At 46.0% G+C, this 15828-nt stretch overlaps 1 protein-coding gene across 1 annotated transcript in view; it reads left to right on the forward strand.

Moving 5' to 3' along the window:
• USP8 (ubiquitin specific peptidase 8) overlaps positions 1-15828 on the forward strand; it is a 580270-nt gene that overhangs the window by 262562 nt on the left and 301880 nt on the right. The window contains exon 11 of the mRNA XM_086958250.1: positions 15073-15150. Within this exon, the coding sequence (XP_086814376.1) occupies positions 15073-15150 (78 nt within the window). The remainder of the gene's footprint in view (positions 1-15072; positions 15151-15828) is intronic.

The raw sequence follows: 15828 nt of genomic DNA on the forward strand, positions 1-15828 counted from the left end.
AAAGTTTTGCAGCCGTATATATCCCATTCAGGCATCATACCTTAAAATCCCAAAAATTAGGAAAACCCTCCAGAAGGCTACAACACAATACTTCGAAGAAAATGTGGCCACCGTGACCTCTTCGGAGGTGGTATGGGAGGCTTACAAGACGGTATTGAGGGGGCAGGCCATAAACACAATCACGGGCCACAAAAGGGAGGAAGCTGCCGAACAGTCTAGGCTCGAATCGGCACTTCGCGACATGACAACTTTGCATGAAGCAAACCCCACACCAGACACGGCGCACACACTTACACTCCACCAGCAACTGTACACGGAACATGTCCAGCAGAGGGTGAAGGGGCACATAACTGATACACAGAACAAGATATATGATGTGGGAGATAAGGCGGGAAAGATGTTAGCCTGGCTAGATAAGAGGGGGGGTAGTTCAAGGGGAATCCAACAGGTGAGAGATGGCAACAGCGAAATTCAGACCAGCCCTGAACGGATAGTGGAAGCACTGGCGACACATTTCGAGGAAGTTTATACCCCAGAACGGGCAGTTTCTACTGACATGGCGCGGGCGGCATTGGGCAGGATAGAAACTCCAATACTGCAGCCAGAAGTAACAGCCGACTTAGATGCGGCCATAACTAGGGATGAAATACAACTGGCTATACGAGCGCTGAAGCCTGGCAAGGCGCTTGGACCAAATGGCATTCCAGTGGAATGGTATTGGACCCAATCAGAGGAGCTAAGTGCATATTTACTCGCCATGTACGAGGAATGCCTAGAAAAGGGTGAACTTCCGCTCGACCTGAGAACGGCCACTATAGTAGCGATTCCCAAACCCGGGAAACCCCAAGAGGATTGCTCCTCGTAGCGCCCTATCTCTTTGCTGAATGCGGAAAGTAAAATCTTAGCCAAACTCCTTGCTAACCGGTTGATGGCGCATCTACCAGACCTCATACATCCGGATCAATCCCGGTTTATGCCCCACAGGAACACAGCACTGAACCTTCGCAGGGTGCATGGGGTGCTGGCGGGAGCGGACTTGATCCACAATCAAGCCGTAATATTAGCCCTAGATGCGAAAATGGCATTTGACCTAGTGGAATGGAACTACCTGTTTGAGGTTCTTGTTTGTCTGGGCTTCGGCTCGAAATTTATATCATGGATCAGACTACTCTACACGAAACCAGTCGCACATGTGGTGGCGAACAGCCACATTTCTCGAACATTCCCTTTGGGGAGAGGCACCCGCCAGGGCTGCCCCCTCTCGCCATTGCTCTTTGCACTTTCCCTAGAGCCACTAGCGAATTTGATAAGGCAGACACCCTTACTTAAAGGGATACAATGGAAGGAGGGCTGGGAGGACCGACTGTCCCTTTACGCGGACGACATGCTGGTATACTTAACGGACCCAGAGCGTGGTGTTCCGGCACTCTTGGACCTCTGTAATGATCATGGTAAAATTTCAGGTTACACGATCATATGGAATAAATAAGAAATGTATGTTTTGAAAGGTCCGGTACTGGGCCCTGACTGCCCCTTAAGGTTAGCTGGCTCCTCTTTTAAATATTTGGGGATCCATGTCACAATGGACCCAACGGAATTTATACAACAGAATCTGGCACCACCCCTGATGTCCTTGCCCCGCTTCCTATACATAATGGAGTATACGCCATATCCAGTGGCGCCTGGGTATTTCAAAAAGGTGGCAGCAGTAGTTTCTGGTTTGCTGTGGAGCAATCACCCAACACGTATTGCGCATGCCAAATTACACAGGGGTTGGTATAATGGTGGAATCGCTTTGCCGAATCTTAAACTGTATTACTGGGCAGCTCACCTTAAGCCCATTAACCAATGGTTTCATGCTCCACAGACTGACCCAGCTTTCCAAGCAGATAGGGCACAACTGGGCACCAATAGTATGCTGGTCCCACTCTATGACCAACGTCGAGTGCGAAAATTAACGGGACCCACTAGACTTACCGCAGCGTTGTGACATACGGCACTAGCGGCGCTGGGCTGGAAGGGGAAAATTACCAAACTTACCCCGCTCTGGGACACACGTGCCTTGGGAAATTTGAGATACAGCAAGGGTTTCTCCCACTGGGACACCATTGGGATATCCACGGTGGGAGACCTGTGGGAAAGAGGAGAGGTTATAACATTAGACCGCCTGAAGGAACTATACGAACTGGGGCCACAAAAATCATACCGCTACGTCCAGATACGCCATGCATTACTCGCGGCCATCCTCTCCAGGGAGGATATACCAGAATCATCCCCGCTGGAGGATCGTCTCCTAACGGTCTTCATGATTGAGCGAGCGACGTCATTGACATACCGCAAGCTCCTTAATAACTTACCTGACCCGCTGACCTCCTTGAAAGAGAGATGGGAGGGGGAAATGGACGCCCTGGACTAACACGAATGGAATGAGGCGCTAGCATCCCCAAGAGAGATAGGCATTTCAGCCAGGCTGAGACTCGTACAGCTTAAGGTCCTAGACAGAGTGTATTACACGGGAACACTACTACACCGTGTACACAGAATACAACATCCTTACTGTCTCTGTAGCTGTGGGGAGGAGGGGACCTTCTTTCAAACAATCTGGGACTGCCCACGCATCCAAGACTATTGGAGACAAATAATGCGCACTGTGTCACAGACCCTGGAGACTTCTCTACATCCCGAACCGAGACAATGTCTCTTAAATGTGTGGGGACCGAATGACCTGTCCAGATGTGGCCAACTTTGGGTTACGTTGGGCATGATAGTGGCCAAGAGGGATATTGCAAAGCGCTGGGGGGCGGCAGAACTACCGACGATGTCGCAGTGGTGTATGAATATGGATAAGATAATGGTGACAGAGAGGGCGGTATACTTGAGTCGTGCATGTCCAGGGAAATGGAACAAGATATGGACCCCATGGAATGTGTACAGAGGGGAAATTTGTGATCCACTGCCAGAGGATGACCCGTTGGAGTCAGATGAAGAGGGGGAGGTCGGCTGAGATGCCATGAAAGTGTTGCAGAGGGGAGAGGCCATTGTGAGTGGGAGGGGGCCCAAGTCCTGAAGGGTGGGCAGTATGGGTAGACATGGATGGGACTGGTGTAAAGTAACGTGTAGGAGCATAGGCGTTACTGCCCGTCAATCTGGGTTTGACTCAATGATTATAACTAGTGGCACATATTGTCGGGTAGACTTTCAATACAGCTAAACAGAACGAATTACTTTTTGATGACCGCAATGTGATTTCTTTGTTGTTATTCTTTTTCTTGTTTTCATAAAAAATAGAAAACTAAAACCATTACTGATTAGCAACATATCGCCAGTTATGTACCTTTCATTTTGCCGTGTGGCAAACATTTTTCTTTTAAGCAACGTGACCAAAGTATGGACTTACCCTGATGCACGGTATCCAACGTTCAATAATTAGCGGCCGGCCCTCTGGGTTGTAGGCGAATGGCTGTGTAATTTTGTAAAGGTACAATAAAGGTTTAAAAAAAAAAAAAAAAGAATGCTTATCACGTCAGTGGAACCAGGCTCAAGGTCAATTCACAGACCTAGTGTTGATAGGCGATCGGACTCATCGCTCTCTGCAGTGGTGGAACACCAAAAACCTTTCCGAGGGACAACCATTCGTAGAGCCAGTTCCTCACATACTCTTTACTGCGGACGCATCGCTCTCCGGTTGGGGAGCCCGTCTACTGCAACACACATGCAAGGCAGGTGGACACCACAACAAAAGTTACTCCACATCAATCATCTGGAGTTACTAGCAATATTCCTAGCACTAAAAGCTTTCCAAAGGCAGGTATCAAACAAAGCTGTGTTAGTCCGCACAGACAACATGACAGCCATGTATTACATACAGAAGCAGAGAGGCACACACGCCCTGCAACTATCTCAACTAGCACAGGACATATGGTGGTGGGCTATACCTCAAAACATATTCCTTCTGGCCCAGCATGTTCTAGGAGTACAAAATACCATAGCGGATCTGTTAAGTCGACAAACACAACAGACTTCATATGCAAGTTCTTCAGCCATTCTTTCAGATGTGGGGACAACCTCAGATAGACCTATTTACCACCCATGAAAACGCCAAATGCCCAAGCTTCCCTGTCAGATATCCACACCCACTGTCCAAAGGCAATGCGATACGGATGAACTGGTCAAACCGATTAGTGTGCGCTTTTCCACCTCTACCACTCATGCCACTAGTAGTATGCAAACTACAACAGCATTCTCTGACCCTCACCCTAGTTGCTCCAAAGTGGGCCAGACAGCTGTGGTACACCAAACTGCTACAACTGTCGGTAGTACCGCACCAAAAATTACACCTGTCTCCACACCTTTTAACACAGAACCGTGGAGAGATCGGGCACCCGGACACAGCTCCGCTCAACCTTGCGATCTGGCTCCTGAAATCCTAGAATTTGGATATTTGAGCCTTCCTCCAGACTGCATGAATGTCATAAAAGAAGCTAGACGTCCAACCACTAGGACATGTTATGCAGCCAAGTGCAAACGATTTGTAATATATTGTCACAACAACAATATTAATCCTCTAGATGTGTCTATTCAACACATCATATGATACTTACTGCATCTCCAAAGATGCAACTTAGCCTATACGTCTATTAGACTACATCTTGCTTGCAATAGCAGCATATCTGCAAAACAGACAAAATCTATCTCTATTCAGAGTGCCTGCCATTAAAGCCTTTATGGAAGGCCTTAAAAGAAAGATTCCTCCCAGAGTACCACCTTCCCCTGTGTGGAATTTAAATGTTGTTCTCACACGGTTAATGGGGCCTCCCTTCGAACCCTTACACAAATGTGAAATACAATTTTTAACATGGAAAGTTGCGTTTCTAGTAGCTATTACCTCTCTGCGGAGAGTTAGTGAACTACAAGCACTAACCGTTCAAGAACACTTTTTGGCAAATGCATCACAATAAGGTAGTTCTGCGTACCAATCCAAAATTCTTGCCCAAAGTAATTTCTCCCTTCCATCTCAATCAATCTGTGGAACTGCCAGTTTTCTTCTCGCAACTACAGACAGTACCAGAAAGAGCTCTTCACACATTAGATGTCAAAAGAGCATTGCTATACTACATAGAGAGGACACAACCCTTTCGTAAGACAAAACAACTTTTTGTGTCTTTCTCACCACCCCACAAAGGTAATCTCATTTTAAAATCTGGGATAGCTATATGGATTGTCAAATGCATACAGATTTGTTACCACAAAGCTAAACATATGTTATCTGTTCCTCCTAAAGCCCACTCTACAAGAAAAATAGGGGCTTTAATGGCCTTTTTAGGGAACATTCCCCTAGATGACATCTGCAGAGCAGCTACATGGTCTACCGCACACATTCACAAAACACTATTGTGAAGATGTGCAAACCAAGCAACAAGCTAATGTGGGCCAGGCTGTTCTCAAAACATTATTCCAAACTATTGCAACAGATAGAGGTGGTCGCCGCTAGGGATGGGTACTGCTATACAATCTATGCACAGTGTGAAATCTGCAGCTCATATCTCTCGAACGGAAAATGCTACTTACCAGTATGCATCTGTTCTTGGCATGTAGAGCTGCAGAGTTGCAAACGCCTACCTGCCTCCCCGGCTACCCTTGTCTGTTCCAGTATTATTTTAATTAGATGCAAATTACATGGACATCCTTCCTTTTCTTGCAAAGCTCCATCATTTCCCTGATGGCGAAAAGCAATCTGGGGATGGAGCCGATGCCCATGCGCAATGTGGTCCAAAGGAGGAGTCCCCTATCTCATGACTTCCAAAGATCTTTTCAGGACAACAACAGACTGCAAACATCCGGGCCCAACACTAGGTGGCGATCTATGCACAGTGTTCAACTCTGCAGCTCTAAATGCCAAGAACAGATGCATGCTGGTAAGTAGCATTTTCAGTTCGAGGCATATGAGCTGCAGATTACACACTGTGCAGATTGTATGGCAGTACCCACTCTTAGCGGCAACCACCCGTACATGTTGCAGTAGTTTGAAGGAAAATGCTACTTACCAGTATGCATCTTCTCTTGGCATGTAGAGCTGCAGAGTTGCACACGCCCACCTGCCTTCCAGGCTACCTTTATCTGTTCCAGTATTATCTTAATAAGATACAGCTTACATGAGCATCCTTCCTGTTTCTTACCAAATCCATCATGTCCCTACTGGCGAAAAACGACCTAAGGATGGAGCCTAAGCCCAATGGCACTATTGTCCTAAGGAGGAGTCACCTGTCCCGTGACTTCCAAAGACTTTTCAAGACAAAAACAACTGCAGACATCCGGGCCCAACACAAGGTGACGATCTATGCACAGTGTGTAACTCTGCTGCTCTACATGCCAAGAACAGATGCATACTGGTAAGTAGCATTTTCCTTCTTCTCTGTCTATCTTCAAAAAGCACCCCACCCAAGTGGCAAGGCGCCGGAAGCATGCCCAGGGCTTTAGAACAGAAGTGGCCACCGCCACATGGGGAACTAGTCACACGGGTTCTTCCACCTGCACAATGAGTCACAGGCTTCCTGTGGTTCAGATGCAGGTTAAGTTGTCGCTGAACGAGCCATGGTCTATTCTCAACCCCAGTAAGTCATCCCTCTAATCTGAGATCACCTCCACAGTTTGTAGAGGGCCGTCTGGGCAGACCACGATCCTCTCTATCTTGCAGTCATCTTCCAAGCTCTTCCAGTGGCCCTCTGTCGACGGAGACATGCCGATTGTCATTGTGTGTCTGGTCCAGCATCATTCTGTCGAACGGAGTCCCGGCCAGATGAGCAAGCCAGTGTATCTACCCAGTCGCTAGTGTCTACCCGAGTGAAGAAGAACAAGACCTTTATCTCATGCTAACCTCTATTTTGCCTGGAACTTCAAACTGCACTTCAGAATGACATCCCAGAGCATCTTTTTGATCAAAAGAAAGATTTTCCCCTGGTCCTGCACTCTTAGAGATAAGATTCCATTTGCATACCAGCAGACCTAGTGTGCGAATGCTTTGAAGGATGAGTTCTTGGTTGCTGAAGTTAAACAAATGGGTTATAATTACTCTGAAAGGGGCAAGCCTTAGAGGAGGGGCCATGGCTCTGTGTGCCCACTACACAGTAAAAAAAAACTTTGAGAGTCTCTTTGGCAGTAGGTCTGAAGTGATCCAGTCTTCCAGACAATTTCTTTATACTACCCCTTCTGGAACCCCACAAACCCTAGATTGTTTCTTCTAGAGTGTCCCTCGGAGCCTTTCATTTGATCATCTAGGTGGGTTGTCAGTTTCTGTAGTTTCTTTCTATGAATGGCACTTAGATTGTGTTTGCAAAGGTGTTTTTTCAGTGTTTATATGTTTATACCGGTGATGGCTATAGTCCTCTCGGTGGGGTTTTATCCGTTATTATAGGTTTAAACCTAAAACCAGATAGCCTACTGATGTTACCTGCTGTTCCAGATGAGGCTTGCATTATCTTACAATGGTTAGACGTTGATTGCCAGGATGCAGCTAAAATTTCCATTATACGGACCTGGACACAACTGACTGTCTAGGACAGGGGTCACCAAACCGGTCCTGGAGGGCCGGATCCATGCCAGATTTTTGGGATATCCCCATTGAGATACATTGTAGTTAGTTTAAAAAATCTGGCATGGGTCCGGCCCTCTAGGACCGGTTTGGAGACCCCTGGTCTAGGAAGACTAATTGGTACCAGCGTGGTGTTTAGGCACCACACTTGAATTCGCCCTACAGGCTTTTCCACAGGTGTCACGTATGGATCTGCCCTTTAATGGTACTAGGCTATTCCAGGCAAAAGCGGATTCAGCCTTCCATCAGCTCGTCAAAACCCTTTTTAGGTCTTGTGGCAATTACCACGTAAAAGCGCGGTCTCGCCAGAGACCTATAGTCACCGGCTCAGCTTCCCAGGAGACACGCGCACCCTAAAGAATCGAATCGAATCGGATCGTATCGGAGTGGGCCGCGCGTGCGTGTGCACATCTCCTGTCTCCTGGGTAGCTCCAACACACACAGCCACACCTCCCCCTGCTTTCGCACACGCATGTGTACACAGAGACACACACCACCCGCCTCCCTCGCCGCCGCACACACACACACACACACACGCACGCACACACACACACGAGCGTACAGAGACACCCCCCGCCGCCCCCTCCAACTAAGCCCCACTCACCGAATCCGCGCCACTCCTCCCAGCCTAGGTGGGGCATCGGATTCCGACCCACCAGCCACATCGCCTAGGTCCCGGCGCCCCACCAGCGTTAGTCCGGCTTCTTCCGTGGAGACTGCTGGTCACACTGGCATTTCCTACCCAGGGGAGGGGCATCACGGGGGCGATACGGGCACCATGAGCGTCAAGGCCGCACGAGAGAAGCAATACTGTAGGGGAAGGTGCATAAAATCGTAAAAAAAATAGTTTTTCAACTAGTTTATTAGTATTATACAATGAGACTTGCAGGATACACATAGACCATGCTTAAAACCGACTCAGAGGGTTGTGTAACAATGATTGCATCCGTTAAAATAGGGTGTGGGATTTTCAGGGTATAATAATTATCCGGAATTTCCTCTCCCAAAATGGAATAATAGCCGCGGATATTTGTGATTTCGGCACCAAATTCTGTACGTCCCTGTACTTATTTAGCCTTTCACCTTTGTCCGCGCTATATAATAACGCATTAAATAAAATAAAAATACTGACATTTATGTAATGGGTCAGAACTTTCTCGCACACAGTAAATGACGGACCCAATACACTCCACACCTCTTTTGTCGTCCCTGCACACACAGGTGTTTTCAAAGGCATCTTAAAAATCTGGAGCAGTCTTAATGAAGACCATAGGTCCCTGTAGTCAACACACTGAGCTATCTTAAAATGTTTCCAGTGAGCACTAAGTTAAACGTGAGCAGCTTTACTAGGTTATTGTAGTGTGTCCTTCAGCCCCAAAGTGCATTTTCCTTGCCAATACCGAATAAAAACCGTTGGTAGGATGTAAAAGTAAACAATAATCCTGTCATTCGGGAATGACTGACAACACTGACAGACACCGAGACCCACCCCCAAAGCTGCTCCATTGACAACCCTAGGCAGGCTGCTATGAAGTTAGACAGGGCAAACGTACTAAAAGCGAAAGCAGACTGTGAATATGGTACGAAGGACAGAGATTAATATTACTGTGAACTGGACTAAAACATCCTCGGAGCTCTGACGCTGCAGTTTCCCATTGAGCAACGTTCACCCTGGAACCTGTTTGCCCCCGGAATCTTCCAGCACACTGCTCGTTCTCCTTGCTAAAGCTATGCATTGCAAGCGCCGTCATGAGCCTCTTGTGTGCAAACGAGTAAGACCCGCCTCCCACAGAAGAGCAGCGCTGCAGTACCACAAGCGGCTGTGCCTACGGCTACGGAGGTACCACATTATCAGAACCCGGACCACATCCTCCCTATACCATGGCGAGCAGGCAGAGTCTGAATATCTTTCCTGCATGGGCAGGAATTCTGAAGCTAATATTTCTGCTCCTAGCCTGCTGCTGGCTGAGCCTTGAGGGAGCCCACCCTTCCCGGACCACTGAGACCAAGCCCTGCCTTGCGCCGCTGCAGTGGGAGGGCAGGACAGTGCAAAACGATCACACTACGGGCAGGAACGTCATAGCGTACGTGACGTACGACGCGGTTAATCGTCGCATCAGGGTCCTAGGGGGGAGGAGAAGGGGCTTGTGCCCTGCAAAAAGTAGGTGGTTGGTAATCGTTGGTGGTGTTGCTGGACTGGAGGCGGGGATGCTGTATCTAGCACGGAAGTCGGAAGTCGCGTCAAGGCCGCCCTCTGCTGCCCTTGAGGGACGAACGTCATGTTAATCAAGCTTGATGCGAGCACCGTGCTTTAAGTGGCATTAAAAATCTGTGGTGGGCGATATAATTATGGGTGGGCAGTGCAGGTTGGCACTGCTGCAGAATTAAGATGTCTTTTTTCACCCTGAGGGCGAGGGCATAAATGGAGAGCTAGTTTAAGTATGTGAAAATTTAGTGTGCTTTAAATAACACGCTGTAAAAAACGACAAAAAAAACAAATTGACTTTGCTAATCTTTAAAAGACTGCCTGCATTGAAAAGACTCAGCGCACATACATAAAGCATGGAGACACTTAGGGGGAATGACGGCATATAGAAAAGGAATGACGGGATATAGAAAAGGTATGACAGCACAGAGTAGGCATTAAGACACAGACAGGAGTTGTGAAGACAAAGACAAATGGCATAACGAGTAAAGACGTGCACAGACAAGGGGAAAGAGGACAAACACAGGAAGCATGGAGATACAGTTAGGTGGCATGAGTGTACAGACAAGAGGCATGGATACCCAATCATTACCCATAAGTGCACAGACAAGAAGCATGAGGACAAATACAAGACACATACAGACACAGTTAACGGGCATAAAGGAACAGCCAAGAGGCATGAGGGCAAATACAGGAGGCATAGAGACACAATCAAGAAGCATAAGTGTTTTAAGTATGTGAACATTTAGTCTGCTTTCAATCAAACGCTGTAAAGAAGCATGAGAGAAAATACAGGAGACATGGAGACACAGTCAAGACGCATGACTGGAGGTATAATGGTACAGAAGCGGCATTACAAGCACAGCCAGGAGGCATAGACACACAGTCAAGAGGCATGAGTGCACAAACATAAGACATGAGAACAAATACAGGACGCATGGGAACACAGTCAAGAAGCATGAATGCACATACATAAAGCGTAGAGACACTTATGAGGAATGAAGGCATATAGAAAAGGTACAACAGCACAGAGGAGGCATTAAGACACCGTTATCAAATAACATTGAGTGTCAGAAAACAGACTAACAATAAATGCTTATAACTACAAGAGTAACTGCAAATATTATTCCCAACATTGCTTACTATTCAACAACAACTAACACCTTGCAAATCATCTTCATGCGCCAATACAGAGTTTGCGAAAAATTTCCTACAACACATTGTCATATACAATGCCTATAACTCAAACTTTAATGCTGCGAGACCTATTGCATTGCAGATGCTTGTTATGGCTTTGGAAGGGGCCACCTTCTGAGACAGAGAGAGTGTTCATCTCAATTGAAGCAGACCACCCAGTCCTTTAGAGGCCTTGGTTGGGGAGCAGGAAGGCAGCGTTCAGATACTCAAAGGTAACAATCTGCCAAGCTCCCCTTCTTCAACCACATCAAAGCCCATTTTGTTCGACATTCACATCCCACGATCACCTGGCTGGGGCTCAAATTGCCTTTACCTCTCCCGTTGGAAGATTATTACCTCAATTCAATAGGTGCTTAAGATTGTGGACAAAGATTACGTTCTACCCTTCCTTACTTATCCTTAATCACTTATGCTTTCGGCATACCACCTACATACACCACAACATTCCCAGGATGATCACTTGTCTATACTCCAAGGTGAAGTTATAGCTCTCTTGGCCAAGACAGTAATAGAGAGGGTGCTGGTTTCTGAAATTGGGACTGGTTGTTACTTTCTGATACTGAAAAAGGATGGAGGCCTTCGCCTCATTCTAGATCCTCAAACTCTGAATTTCGTATTAAGTAAGCACAAGTTCAAGATGCTCACCCTGGCCCAAGTTCTCTCTGCACTGGATCCGGGATATTGGATAATAACGTTTGACTTGCAGGATGCATACTTCTACATTCCCATTAGTCAGTCCTCAGGCACTACCTGCCGTTTCAGGTGAGCAAGGAGCACTTTCAGTTCATCGTGCTCCCCTATGGCATGACCAGTGCACCTCGGTTGTTCACAAAGGTGATGACGGCGATCGCAGCACAACTTTGGAGTTTGGAAATACCATACTTCCTATTTCTTGACAACTAGCCAGTGAAGGTGGGCTCAGCTAAAATGTTCACAAAACATCTCCAGACAACCTGTTGACACTGGTGGATTTCTCCATCAATGTCCTGACTCTTTCAGAGTGGCCACCTTCATTGGAACCATCCTAGATAAGGATTTTTCAACCTTTGATCTAGGTTTCCATGAGGGCAGCTCTGAGGCTTCTGGGCCTCTTTGCCGCCTGCATCCTGCTTATGAACGACTCCAGGTGGCACAAGTGGGTTCTACAGTAGGATCTGAAGTTTCAGTGGGCTCAGCACCAAGGAAATCTGTCAGGTTCTATTCTGGTGTAGCAGGAGACTGCGAAAGATCAGCTGTGGTGGTTGCTCGACTGCGGGGAAACCCCTCTTCCTACACCACCCAGAGTTAAAAAATCATGACCGATGCATCATTACTGGGTTGGGGAAGTCATCTGGTAGAGGGTGGAGATCAGAAAACTCTGGTCTCTGGCAAAAGCTTGCCTTCACATCAAGCTACTAGAATTGTGAGTGATTCGCTTGGCACTAAGGCCATTCCACCGAACTATCATAGGGGAACTGGTGCAGATTCTCACAGACAACATGACCGTCAAGTGGTATTTTAGCAAGCAGGGTGAAATGGGCTTCTGGGCCCTGCGCCAGGAGGTTCTTCGTCTCTCGAAGTGGCTGAATGTTCTGAGCATATCTATGATCAACCAGCAAATCTTTAAAAGCCAGGGCATACAAATTGGGCAGATGTGACCTAGTGGATCATAAATGGAAATTACTTTGGGTGGCGCAGGAAATCTTCCAGGAATGGGGAGAACCCTAGTTCAATCTTTTTGCCACCGCAGAGAATGCGCAGTTGCTCAACTTTTGAACATTGGAGTTCCCAAGACAGTCTTCCTTAGGAGATGACCCTGCACGAGGTCAAAAGACTCTTGTAAGCCTTTTTCACCCCTACCTCTCCTACACAGAGTGCTCAAAAAGATCAAGAAATCCTGGAGCCAAGTGATGCTTATGACTCCTGACTGGGCCAGTAGAATGTGGTACACAAAACCTATTGCCATGAGCATCTGTCCTCCAATATGGCTATCTCTATGTGAGGATTTCCTGTAGCAGCAACAGGGCAAAGTCCTATACCTAAGCATGCACAACGTACACCTCCGTGCGTGGAAATTGAGCGATGATAGTTAATGGCATTCGATCTTTCTCACAAAGTTTTAGATGTTATTCTGGCAGCGGGCGTCCTCCCCCAAAAAACTATTTATGTTGGATCCTGGAACAAGTTTGTTGTTGGGTTTTCTTCTTGCCACATTGAAACCCTACAAGCTTCTTATTGGGCCTTTTTACATTTACTGCATAAGCCATCCCTCTTTAGGTCACCCGTTGTGATGCTTTTTGTGAGGGGGCTGAGTCATATTTTCCCGCCTAATCCTTTTATAATACTGCAGTAGGATCTAAATCTGGTCTTGACATACCTGATGTGCTTACCCTTTGAGCCTATGCACAATTGTCATTTATTCTCACTTGTACCAGTGTCATTCATCGCTACATCTACCAGGTACATGAGTGAATATCAGGCCTTGCCATCTCTTCCTCCATGTATTTCTTTTTTTCTGGACAAAGTAGTCCTTCCAACAAAAGCAGCATAGTCACCTCCTTTCATGTGGGGTAATCAATTAAGGTGTAAACATTTTATGCAACACCTCATCCTTCAAAGGAAGAGGAACAACTACACTGTCTTGATCCTAAGGGCCCTTCGTTTTTACATCGATAGGACCAATGAATTTTGAAAGGATGACCAACTGTTTGTCTGGTCTTCTGGAACAAAAGTACACAAAACGTTTTCTACTACACATCTCTAGATTAACTATCTTATGTATTTAGATCTGCTAAGGGCTGGCCAAAAAGCCTTCGAAAGAGGGTTTACCTGCTCACACTACCAGACCAAAGGCTGCTATCGCTGAACTAGCATGCAGTGTACCAGTTTTGGACATTTCCCAAGTTTCTTTGTGAGTGTCCCTCCACATGTTCACGAACCACAGCTGCCTCTGCAGCCAGGTCCGGTGGGATGGACACTTCGCCCGATCTGTCATGAAATATTTTTTGGTCTGAGTCATTCCACAGACCCACCACCCAGGGACTTACTGCTTTGGCATCTTTACAAAAAGTGAGGAATCTGAGGTTAGAAGGGTTTATCAGAAGAACAAGTTACTTACCTTCAATAACTCCTTTTCTGGTAGAGACTCTGTCTACCTGCAGATCCCTCACCTTCCTTCATTCCTCCCCGTTCTGGTATTGGTTTCTGTGGCCTTCAAGTCTATTGGCAGGAACAGAGTCCTGAAAAAAAGTGATGCCAGCTCAAGCAGGTGACATGTATATATATTGGTCATGAAGAGATCTCCATATGAAATGGAGTGGCAAAAGGTAGCAACCCGTTGCACGGCGCCACCTGCCAATGCTGGAGGGAATTGCTATGGAAATTTCCAGATTCAATCTGATCTGTGGATATTCAAAAGTTGAGGAATCTGCAGTTATGTAAGTAACTTGTTCTTGTCAGTTTCGCTGTACTTTGGAACTATTGCACACTAGTAATCTATTTTAGAGTTACATTAAATAATGTATTGTACTGAAACACGTTTATTTTCTCTGCTATGATGCATACGTATAATAAATGTGTGTGTGTGTGATCCAATATTGCAATCAAGGGATTCTGGTGACCTCATAAACTATCAGGCTGAAGGTCAAGTGGTTTTTAAGTGTCGCCAGAACCCCAAGAAGGTAATGTATGAGCATATTATAGGTTACCCATTATGTATTTTTATATTGCATGTTTATTTTAGGGTACTTAGCTTAAAAAAGCTGTTTTCTTCAAATGCTGCATAATTGCCATATTTCTACATAATCTGTCCCTCCAAGTTACATAATCCTAATTGCTCTGCAGAGTGATTTGGGGCTGTCATTATAAAGATCAAATCCATACCACACAATGATCTAGGGAATGTTTCCAATATTTGACTGTTCTCTGTGAAATATGGGCCTGTTTATCTCTGTATTTTGTTCAAATACTGTGTAATATGGTCCAATATTGACAATTAGTAGGTCTGGTGAAATAATTACCCATGTGGCCAAAGGTTGAATGTTTTAATATATTGCATAGTTTTCTATTTCCCAGATAATATGCACAATTATTGGTTTTGCAGGGTATTGGAGCTAAAGGATTTGAAGAAATTAAGACTGTAAAGATGGACATCAGTGAAGATGATACTGAAAGACCCAAAGTAAAGTTACACTTTATTTGAGTTCCAATCCAGTGTGTGGCCGTCTCAGGCGTAACAGTAAACTTCTGCACAATGTATTCCTGATAGGAAAATCCAGATGAAGTTTGAAGTTGAAAGCCTTCTTGTCACTGTTATAAGGAGTTAACAGAGAATATACTTTAGTTTAAAATGATCACTATTTTGATCAATGATAACACAGCTTAAAAAAAAAAATCATGGGTTCTGTCCATTGAAACACCGGTATCTCTATTGCATAAAGAGAGTGTCTGTGCTGTTGTGACTGCCTCTGCTCTCCTGTCTGCCTCTGTTCTCTTGTCAAAGCCTTTTCTTACTTTTGAGTCCCTGGTCTTTGAGCAGACCTAGTTCAAACTTCCAAGGCTTGCATCTCAAAATCTCGTCAACAACGTCCCCTTTGTTATGAGTAATTTCCCATATGAGACGCTGGTGGTCCTGGTTGCCTCACTGATGAGAAAGGCTTCCTACATTAACCATGAGACATTTTTCAGACTATGGTAGAAAATGTACCATTCTGGTTATCTCTACCGTAGATGTGCTAACACCACTTCCTCTAAAGTGAGCTGCTGTTTACATCTCTTGCTCCAAATTCCCCACTCTGTTGCCCTTTTCCCCATACATTGTCAGGATAAAAAGAAGTCTGTACTCGCCTTGGAAAGGAGA

This window comes from Lissotriton vulgaris, chromosome 2_1 (genome assembly GCF_964263255.1).
Source record: "Lissotriton vulgaris chromosome 2_1, aLisVul1.2, whole genome shotgun sequence".
Classification (NCBI taxonomy): domain Eukaryota; kingdom Metazoa; phylum Chordata; class Amphibia; order Caudata; family Salamandridae; genus Lissotriton; species Lissotriton vulgaris.